Below are 11,293 nucleotides of genomic sequence, written 5' to 3' on the forward strand. Positions count from 1 at the left end.
AAGATTTAAACATCACTTTAAATCTTCCATTTAAAGTGATGTTTGAAACTCAGTTAATGGGCTCATTCTCTGGAGCTTCCACAAACAACAATCAACTTAATTATTACATTCAAATGATGTACATTATTCAAGTTTACATTCACTTGGGATAATAACACGGGAGAAATGAGCGGAAGCTCTCTCTTTTCCTCTCTCCCTCCTGACAGCCTGTCAGTATCTCATGCAGCTCACTGATCCAGTAATGAATGACCCGACAGTGAAGAATAAATATATTTATAATAACTAGTTTAGCTTGTTCCAGAGGTAGATCAAATAGCTAAGCATCTAACTCTTGTGTGTTTCGCTCCGCTCACCGGTCCGTCTCAGCGGGCGGAGCTGCAGGATTTCTGCTTCACACACACGTTGCATTCCGCTATTTTACTGTCTTTTTCGGACACCTTGAAATACTGCCAGACCGGTGAAGCCATTTTGGCGAGCTTGTTTTGCCGCACACAGAGAAAAGTATCATGTATTTTACGTCATGCGATCGGCTCTCGCGATCGGCATGTTTAGAGAGCACCGATCGATCGGTAGAGAGTGAGTATCGGCCGATCGATCGGTGCATCCCTAGTATCTTCTAATCTATTAGCAGGGGTGCACATAACTTTTTTTGCCCTGGTTCTCAAAGGAGCACCTGGAGATGTTGCTTGGTGCTCATCCTTAAAATGAAATAAACCGTAACTTTTGAGGGGGTCTTGACTTTATTTGCCAGACACACGGCACTGAACACACAGAGGTGAACACAGAACACAAGACAACATTAGCACGACAGTAATCCTACAAGCTGTCATCACTCTCCTGACTGTTCTCCTCTCTGTCAGACATGGTAGCTGATGATGTAGGCTTACTTCTTTCTCTCTGGTTGAGTCTGCGATTAGATGCTTGCACCCACAAGTCAACAGCTAGTTTTGGGTCGAAAGTCTCTGTTGTCAAGTGGATATAATCAAATAAGTATGTGAACATAACCAATAACCTACCAATTACCATAGCCAATAACAAATGAATGTAACTTATTTATTTGTGTTGTTCATTCATATCTTATTTTACCTTAACATTTATTTATTTATGCATTTTTTTTTTATCTCTCCAGTTTTAAAAGATATTTTTGGTTACTGTCCTATAGTATACATTGGAATGATTTCACACCTGTTTATCCCATTAATTATAAAGGAGTGCCTTGGAAATATGTGTTTACATAAATTGTGACCAAACTGTTTGAACTTAGACTAAAGTGAACTATCTAAACACTCAACGAGTCCTTTACCTCACTGAGCTGTAGTATCAGCCTCTCAGTCTGACTGGAGAGGACTCTCCCTCCACATTATTGTAGAAACATCTTCTTCTTATATCCGTTAGAGCAGCTAGCACCAGATTCTAATAACAACAGCGCCGGTACGGGGCGGGGCGGTGCGCCCTTCTCTCTCTCTCTCTCTCTCTCTCCCTCCCTCACTCGCACTTTGGCTGTGAGCTGCGGGTGCCAGATAAGCCAACATCCCCCATTTTCATCACTTACAGCGCCCATCGTACAGGGCAAATGAAACGTGTAACCGGGGTGAAAAGGGTGTTACATTTACTTAATTATGAATGTGTTACATCAAGGTCGAAAATTAGGATGAGCCCCAACGGTCAAAAATGTTTTTTTCCCTCCCAGAACTGCCAGCGCAGCGCCTCCCCAGATCTGGCGCCCTAGGCGAACATCTATAACGCCAGTGCTACGGGCCGACCCTGAGTTCATATGCAACTCGCAAATATCTTTCTTTCTCTCTCTCTCCTCTCTTTTCTCTTTTCCCTTCTCTCTCTCCCTCTCCCTCTCTCAATTTTGGTACGCAAATGCGCCTTTTTTCAAATGACCCGGTGCTCTTTTTTTGGCGGAGGTGCACCTGCGCACCAGTTATGTACAGCCCTGTCTATTAGCTCCATATTAATTGTTACGCTTCCATCAAATGCATCTAGCAAACTCATATTTAGAAAAACTACCAGAAAAAGAATTGAAAAAATCCCAATGGCACATTATTGCTAACCTTTTGACTTCCTGGGTGAGTTTGTTGTTGAGTGTGCGAGCGGCGTCTGCCTGGCCCTCCAGAGAGCACACTTGGGCCTTCTTGGTGTGAAGCTCCTGTGTGAGGCGCTCACTGCTGCTCACTGCCGCCTTGGCCTCCTTGCTGACGCTCTGGAGCTCTCTCTGCGTGCAGACCAGCTCCCCACGCACCTCCTCATACTTGGTAGGGGAGAGGAAGAGAAGGCGGATAAGGAAAGGTAAATATTTTAGGATTATACTAACAAAACTGAAATAACAAATCCTGTCAGATACGATTGACTGTGGCAATGTTTGACAGGATTATACTTCAACTTTAGTTTATTTGAAGTGCACATTACAGAGACTCTGTACACTTTAAAGGTCAGTAAAGCTTGCTCGTGTAACAATGTGAATGTGACAACAAGGTTGAGGTTAGTAATGTTGAAAAACAAAGCTGCCACATGGCTGCTTGTACCTTCGATGTCTGTTTTTCGAGGCTTGTATGGATGTTGTCCAGTTGAAGCTCTTTCTGTTTGCTCTCTCTGGACAGTCGCTCCTGATTGACCTGCAGCTCCTTCACCTTCTGCAGAACCCGTCCCGACAGCCCCACGGTCCAGTCCTCCTCCGCCCAGCTCATCTCTCTGTCTGGACCTGACAGGGTGGGACAATAACTTTCAGCATAAAACATAAAATACATGTTTGGCTTTTTTGGCTTAGTTGTAGGGCTGCTCAATGAAATCGTATTTTAATCGCAATTACGATTTTGGCTTGCAACGATTATGAAATCGAAATAAAACGATTATCTTTTAATTATTATTTTATTTATTGGTTTTTCAGTTGAATTATACTTAAGGTTCAGGGTAATCAACTGTTAAAAACATACTGTTCACATTTCTTTTTTTCAATAAATGGATGTTTTCAAATTAAATGGATAATCGTTTTTTAATAATCGTGAGATCAATTATTGACCCAAATAATCGAGATTATGATTTTTGCCATAATCGAGCAGCCCTAGTTAGTTGTATTGTTTTTCATGCATAAGAATCTCCTCTGGAGAAAACATTTATTTTCAATCCTGAAGGCAATTTGTGTGCAAATGTATGAATTCATAAGAAAGTCAGCATGCTGACCTGTCCCTGCTTGACAGATCAAAAGTCAGGCAGTGCCTGGAGCCATAGGAGTTGGCAGCTGGAGTGAAGAAACTACTGCACAGCCTGCAACAAAGAGGAAGTACAGGCCTGTTAAAGTAAGGTGTAGGGAGTTTGTGTTGTGACAGAGGATCCAATCCACGCCACATGTATCTAAACATGTTTCAATCATCTGTGCCTCTCGCTGTGAGTCTTGTCCAAAGAATGTTATGTTGCTAAGGCTTTGGTCCCACAGGGAGACGCTTGTTGTCACCGCTGGGCAGCTGTGACTCAGTGTTTTCCACAGACCGCCTGCAATGTTGCAAGTTGAAAATAAATCCATTCTCTCTATAACTTCTGCAACAGCTATATGCGTGGATAAAAACGGTTATATCCTGCATATAAAGCTGCAAACCATGTTTCACTAGCACTTAAATGGGTTCATACAGTAAGGTAAACATTAAGAAATGAGTGTTGGAATGAAGAAAAGCCTGATTCGTGTAAGCTGAACCGAGTTTGTACTCGATGTACTCCAGCCTCAAGGCCATTAGCACTATAACTTCGGTCAGATTTTCTCAGTGTGTTTACTTGTGTCTGAAAATGAGAGTGGCAGAAATGCTAAACTGAAAGGACAGATGTTTTAGTCAAATTCACACCTTATTTTAAAACCTGATTGTTCTCAGAAAAGTCTGTCCAGGAAGTTCAACAGCAATTTACAAAGATTTAACAAATAGAAAAGCAGAAAATCCTGATATGTAAAAATGGTGCCAGTGTTTTACATTTTTTCTGAACTTTGACTTCAGTCATACATTATAGAAATTGTAGCCAATAAAGACAATGTAATCAAATATATTTTTCACCTCGAGTCTAATTCACATAATTGATCAAATAAAAGTATCAGTGACTTTTTAAAGGGACATAATGGTTAAGTCCATGAATTATTTCCTGTAATGTCATTAGTGTTTTCACAGTCCAATGACTTACCAAGATAGAGACAGGCAGGGGATCCCACACCTGTCTCTATCTTGTGATCAAACAAATACAATGCACTAGTATGGCAAGCCATGTAGTCACTGTACATTTTAAAATAAAAATGCTACATTTCTAAATTATCTTTAAAAAAGAGAGATGTATTCAATAATTAAAGCTTAGAGATAATAGCATATAGGTACTTAAATCTAGCAAAGTTAAACATATAGACATTATATTTTCCTTCCAAGAACCACACCTAAATTCCTAAAAGATCTTGTAGACACCTAAAATAATAATATCCTGAACTTGAACAGATATATGAAGCTGCACTATACAAATTAATTAAAATGAGCTGCACCTTTAGCAGCTGTGATAAACACATTCATGCATCAATAATTATAATCAAAACATATTATATATTATTCTGAAATGAGCTAATCTGCATAATGAGTACTTTTGGTACTTTAAGTATATTTTGATGCCAATGCTTTTCTACTTTTACTTGAGTAACATTTGAATGCAGGGCTTTTACTTGTAACAGAGTATTCCTACACTCTGGTACTTCTACTTTACCGAAGTACACAGATAAATAAGAGCAGGTTTGGATTAGTAGAGGAGGCAGAGATCCAGCAGCTGGACCCTGGCCTGTGCTGGACTGATCACGAGGTTTAAACAGAACAAGTGAGAGCTGACAACCTTCATAACAAACAAAAAGTTGAATTTCAATGTAACAGGTTAGTGGATTATCCAGAACCGTCACCATGACCGTTTGAGAATGACGTTTCCATCCGCTGTTAGAGCTCGGCTCATCAGCGGACAGTGACTGACAACCCACCTAGCACTCATGCTACAAGCTAACCCCGCACTAAAGCTACTTACCCCGCAGTTTAGAGATACAAAGAGCGCCAGTCGCCGGGTAGTCTCACCCGGAGCCGGGCTCTGGTACCGCTGGTGAGCCCCCACAGCCTCCGGTTCTGCTCTACTACTCAAAGGGTCAACGGTCGCTCCGAACGGAACCGGTGCTATCAACTGACGAAGCTTCCAACTGACGTTAACTGACAGTTTTCATATCTGAGGCAATACGCCGCGCGTCTCGTGCAGCTGACAAAAGTCGTTGTGGCACGAGGCGGGGCGGGGATAGTGACGTAGAAGGGGAATGTTTTGGGAGAAGTCCTCGCGGCGGCTGTGTGCACCTCTGATGACCTCTAGTGACCTCACCACAAATCTGCCGTTCAGATCACACGTCTCCTCAATTAAGAGATAACAGTCCTCTGGTCTTTCATTTGTGTATAAATGATTCAGAAGGCAATTACTTTCAAGTTGAATCTATGGGTTTTATTGTTATCCAGTAAAAGCCCATGGACAGATGTAGGCCTGTAAAGGTAAAATAGACAGGTCAGATAGATATTCTTGCTAAAACTCTGGTTGCAGGTCAATGTCGCCTCCTTCTGGGATGAAGTTATAAAAAGAACAACAACAAAGAATAGAATGCTTAATCTTTTAAAAGATGTGAGATGCCCAGATCTGAGTTACATCTTGGGCATTTTGAAAATGCATTGGGGCTGAACTAATGTAGCTTATGTGGGATATAATACACACAGTAAATCATATAAAATAGCAGTAGTCTATGTTAACCAGCCTATGTTTCCATTAACCAGATACTCTTTCATTAAAGTGCCTGTTAAAAAAGATCTTGCTTGCTATTTTGTAGCATGATGAAACAACTTCTATAAATCTAAAGTGGATTAGATTTGAGTGCATATGCAAAGACGTTGTGTAGGCTCAGTGCTTCTGCATGTTGTAACCTTCTGGTGTAATGTTTTGGTTAGATTTTGGAAGACCACAAAACGAATAATCATTTAAGCCTATATCATGTTTTCATTCCTGGTGTTTGTAGCTACTGGAGGGCAAAATACTAGTATTTTCAATAATCAAAAACATTCAATATATTATTAAAAACTGGTAGATTAACACAGTTTCTTTTTAGTTACAGCAGCATCCACTGTATAGAGACCAAAGGCAACTGTAATTAGATTATAATGGTTATTATAGTCACTCATTCTTCCAGGTAGGCTGTGGATTTGAAAGTAATCTGGGATTTGGTGGCTCAGTGCTGAGTGATGTGGAAACCCAGGAACTGACTGCACTGACCTTACATAAAAAATGCTAGCCATGGGACAAACAACTTACACGTATTGAGTTAAACTTGAGAGATAACTTGGGTGGTTACACATTATAACAACAGTCTGATAATTACAGGTGTGTCTGAAGGATAATTTTGTTTGTGAACTGGGAACACATTTTCAAACACACTGTGTTATTTTCACGTCTGTGCTGGATGTAATGGCAGGGTTCAATCTGAAACTAGGAAATATGCTGGTCAGTGCTTTGTTTATTTACTTAACAGAAATTTCCAATGACTTTAGTGACAAATATTCCCAAAAATAAATCAATATATAGAATTAAAAGTAATATAAAAAACAAAAAACACAAAAACAAAAGGTACCAATAAAATAAAAGTTAATAATACGTTTATTTATTATAGCACCTTTCACAGAAATCAAATTCATAAAGTGCTTCACAAGTAAGAACAAAAGTTAAAATGAAGACCACAGAAACATGAATACAATAACCACATGAGACGTTTTTAAGGTCAACACAAAAACAAAACACAGACCACGTGGATTCCTGATAGTGTCACACACAGATATGTATCTATCTAACACACATGTATAAATATATCCGAACATGTAAACATATAAACATGGGGAATACTTTATCTGAAAGAAAACTATTGTTTTCCAAATCCCATAACATGGTACCTCATTACAGCTTTTGCTTATAGCTGTAAATAGCCAACAATCCTGTGCTATTATGTAAACACCCAACCTGAATCGTGTCAGACATACACTACTCTCCCAGGTGAGTGAACATGTGATGTAAGCTCCTCTCTGTCTTTATTAATACAGGATTATATTTATTCTCAATCCCAAACTCACAGACACAGTCCACACTCCGGAGTAGGAGCCCTGTCTGCAGAGGATAAACTGTGGGCCGTCCGAAAAGGAGTCTGAGGAGTTTAAATCTTTATTTAATGTCACCATCCCAGAGAGGCCTGCTGCTAATAAGGCTGAAGACAAACAGGGGGATTTCTGAATGAAAACACACACTGCAGTGTTGTAAACCCAGTCAACGGTAAGATGAGTCGATAATCAAACTGCTATTAGAGCATTTAGAGCAGGAGGATAAGTAGTGATAAGATTCATCTTTAGAAAACATATTGATCAGACATGACTTGCTACTGTCATTATTGTGAGTCATGTTCCACCTGTTTATCTGGCGTTATTAGTGTTCTGTGTTGCTGTCTGAGTATGGAAACTGAAATTAGCTAAATATTTACAGAATATTGAATGGCATTCAAGTTTCGCATCTTTTGCTTCTTCAATTCAAGTTAACCCTTCGATACACGAGTGACTGGACCCTGCACTCTTCAATAAGTGGGTCAAAAAGGACCCGTATTAGAATGATATGTGTTTTTATGCCATTTTTGTCATTTTGGTTAAGACAAATCACTTGTATAATATTTAGTATTATAGTTTGGTTCACACTAGAAATATTTTATATTTAATTTTTCACTATTTATCATTTTAGACATTTTTTTTACATTTTGAAAAAAAACGTGTTGAACATACTGATGCAAAGACCTCCGCTATTCTGAGACCCTCACAGTATTCCAGTCCCTTTTCAAAACTCATCTCTTCTCCTCTTGTCTACTCATAGCACGCCCCATCAATCCATGCCAGTTGATCAAGTTTGATAGTCCTATACCCCCCCCACCCTAACCTTCCCTTATATTGTAAAGCGATTTTGAGTCCTTGAAAAGCCCTATAAAAATATTACATTACATTACATTTAGCTGACGCTTTTATCCAAAGCGACTTACAATAAGTGCATTCGACCAAGAAGATACAAGCTTGAAGAAAACAGAATCATATAAGTACACGGTTTCATAGAGCCAAAACATTTCAAGTATATAATGCATTATTATTATTATTATTATTATTATTATTATTATTATTATTATTATTATTATTATTAAACTGACAGGTATCAGATCTTGCTGTGTAAAATAATCTTCCTGACAGGTGTCACTTGTGATATAGTCTGTGTGTCCTACAGTGAATGTATTCCTGACAGCAACAGGTGATAAGAATCAAAGGTTCCCAGAGGATTCCATAGAAAATGCATGCGGGTCATTTTTGACCCACTTATGGAAGTTTGGGGTAGTATACAAAAACTACAATTTCTTAAAATGTATACAATTTTTATTTAAAATGTGAATGGCGATATCCAAAACATGTTTTTTGAGGAATAGCTGGAATATGAAATGATACAAACATGTGATTACAAAGATACTTCAAGAAAACCACCTCACCGGGTCAAAAAAGACCCACTTATGTATCTAAGGGTTAATATGCTTTAATGGGTGAAATTCAACAAGGACAATATTGCAAAAGACTGAGTGTGTGTGTGTGTGTGTGTGTGTGTGTGTGTGTGTGTGTGTGTGTGTGTGTGTGTGTGTGTGTGTGTGTGTGTGTGTGTGTGTGTGTGTGTGTGTGTGTGTGTGTGTGTGTGTGTGTGTGTGTGTGGGTGTGGGTGTGTGTTTGTGTGTGTGTGTGTGTGTGTGTGTGTGTGTGTGTGTGTGTGTGTGTGTGTGTGTGTGTGTGTGTGTGTGTGTGTGTGTGTGTGTGTGTGGCCTAGCATTACTATACTTGTGGGGACCTAAATCTGTTTACACAGTCACGTGTGGGGACTCGCCTCCCTTATGGGGACAAATTGGAGGTCCCCATAAGGGGAATCATTAATTTTAGGGTTAATGATTGGTGATTGGTTAGGTTTAGGGTTAGGGTTAGGCATGTGTTGGTTATGGTTAAGGTTAGGATAAGTCTCCAGGAAATGCATGTAAGTCAATATAATATCCCCTGAAGTGATGGTGTGTGTGTGTGTGTGTGTGTGTGTGTGTGTGTGTGTGTGTGTGTGTGTGTGTGTGTGTGTGTGTGTGTGTGTGTGTGTGTGTGTGTGTGTGTGTGTGTGTGTGTGTGTGTGTGTGTGTGTGTGTGTGTGTGTGTGTGTGTGTCAACTATGCCCTTCTTTCCCAGATGTTTCCTTGGTCTGCAGTTTTCTTCTCTGAGCCCAAAGTGCCCGGCCAGCGCAGCTCTGAGGAGTTGGTGACCAACACTCTGATGTTGGAGTTGGGGGCCATAGTGAAGCGCACTGAGCGCATCCGTCTGGAGCGTCTGACAGAGGGTCGGCGTCGCAGCTCCTCCTCCACCGCCAACTACAGCTGGCTGGCCTCCCCCCCGACCCCGCAGCCCTACGAGCTGACGCCCAGCAACCTGCTGGAGCTGCAGGACCTCTGTGCCAAGATCCCCCCTGCACAGTGTGGCCCTCTGATCATCAGGTGGGAAACGCAAAGAGACATAGAAAAAGTAAATGTGACAGAGAAGACGGAAAGCTTGAAATACAAGCAGGAAGATAGAATAGAGGAAACAGAAGAAGAGCTGCTGTTAATCCAATCCTCATAACACCCTTAACTAACTTATAATATAATAATAATAATAATAATAATAATATTAATATTCTGCATCTCTCAGAGAGGACTTTACCTGACCAGAGATCTTAAACTGTTGTTTCTGAAGATAAAAGGATTTATGTATTCAATAATTGACACTGACTGGCTTTACATAATCCACTTTCCAGGACACTTTGGTGTAATCAGAGTTCATATGTTACCATGGGCGTATAGCGAGGGATTGTGGACCCCTGTAAAAAGACTTCAATGCCCACCTGATGGCGATGGCACTTCCCCACTTAGAATGATCATCTGTATATCAATAACTTGCCCTATGTTCTGCTATATTCCTGCAGGTTCAGGCAGCTGGTATCTCAGATCGAGCCTGACGTTCCCGAGGTTTCCCGGCTGTTTCGCTCAGTGCTACACGAGTGCATGGACCAAGTGAACAGAGCTGAAGACGTGCAGACTCAGAGCGCTGTCTTCCACAAGCAGCAGCGCAGCAAGAGCCTCTCTTTTGATACTTTCTGCAGCAAGTTCAGCAAAGGTCAGCTTTTCAAGGGCAGTGGCATGCGAGGCTCCAGGGGGAATCTGCAGCAGCAAGTGGATTGGTACAAGGAGGAGGAGGAAGATGAAGATGGGGAGGAAGAGGTCATCAAGGTCAGGGCGATAAAGGGAAGGAGCAGGAGCATGCCAGAGATCAGCCCTCTGGAGCAGAGTGCACAGGGGTGAGGGAGTTGGGGGAGAGAATGTGCACAGTGGCTATGGCTGGCTGTATTCGGCTGTACATACACTGTAAACATATTCACCGTGAATTCACAATAATTACCTGGCAACTTTTTGCATGACTTTCACAGTAAGGTTCACAGCAATTTACTGTGAACATCTTCACAGCAATGTATTGTAATTTCACATCCATGATATTACAATGCATTTTTGTAAAGGTAAAACATACTGTAACTTCAGCTTCAATGACTAAGGAATTACTGTGATATTAGTATGTTACTGGGAAATTACATCATTTTGTTGTACATGCATTACAACAAGGGCCTGTACTTTTACATTTCTATTGTGAAAGCAATGCAGGAGTTGCCAGTCATTTACTGTGACTTTACAATGTGTACTGTGAAAGTAATGCAAAAGAGTTGCCAGCAATTGACTGTCAATTTACAATGATATACGTGCATAACATAGTCCCCAGCTCTGGTACTTCCTGGAGGAAGTTCATACAATGGTTTCCTGTCAAATACTATTGGATGACGTGACTAATCACGTCATCCACATACAGCAAGCAAAAATGCACAAAAAGCTTCTCACCCGTGAGTCCAGTTGGGTCAAATCAAATAGGGAATGTCTCAGTTAAAATCTTCCAGACGGTTTGAGAAGTAGGCTGCAGGACACACGCCGGTTAGAATAGTCTATTCTACACATGGGCAATGCTGCACAATTCAAATGTTACAGTAATGGGTTGTGCTATTACAGATGATTTTGAGTACAGTGCTTTACTGTGAAATAATAGTTAAATAATGTCAAATCCAATTTTACTGTAGTTTTATAGATATTTTG

At 40.5% G+C, this 11,293-nt stretch overlaps 2 protein-coding genes across 2 annotated transcripts; one reads left to right on the plus strand and one right to left on the minus strand.

The window, feature by feature from the left end:
* Window positions 1-2,060: 2,060 nt before the first annotated feature.
* Window positions 2,061-5,248, minus strand: LOC117444898 (tropomyosin beta chain-like; the record flags this gene model as incomplete). The annotated part of the gene is made up of 4 exons (XM_034080281.2): window positions 5,035-5,248; window positions 3,187-3,270; window positions 2,532-2,707; window positions 2,061-2,257 (listed from the first exon to the last, which is right to left on the minus strand). Coding segments are annotated over exons 3-4 (359 nt in total), but the record flags the coding sequence as incomplete, so codon positions are not given.
* A 4,066-nt stretch (window positions 5,249-9,314) lies between these two features.
* LOC117444897 (protein RD3) lies at window positions 9,315-10,459 on the plus strand. The gene is made up of 2 exons (XM_034080280.1): window positions 9,315-9,616; window positions 10,084-10,459. Exons 1-2 carry the CDS (start codon window positions 9,315-9,317, stop codon window positions 10,457-10,459), a joined length of 678 nt encoding a protein of 225 aa, XP_033936171.1.
* Window positions 10,460-11,293: the final 834 nt, after the last annotated feature.

This window comes from Pseudochaenichthys georgianus, unplaced genomic scaffold (assembly GCF_902827115.2).
Source record: "Pseudochaenichthys georgianus unplaced genomic scaffold, fPseGeo1.2 scaffold_988_arrow_ctg1, whole genome shotgun sequence".
In the NCBI taxonomy this organism is placed as follows: Eukaryota; Metazoa; Chordata; class Actinopteri; order Perciformes; family Channichthyidae; genus Pseudochaenichthys; species Pseudochaenichthys georgianus.

What these genes read in the sequence shown, in the direction of transcription:
- LOC117444897 (XM_034080280.1), top strand. Translation starts at nt 9,315, where the DNA reads ATGTTTCCTTGGTCTGCAGTTTTCTTCTCTGAGCCCAAAGTGCCCGGC. An exon ending in TGTGGCCCTCTGATCATCAG is followed by an intron (nt 9,617 to 10,083) that starts GTGGGAAACGCA and finishes ATATTCCTGCAG; the next exon opens with GTTCAGGCAGCTGGTATCTC.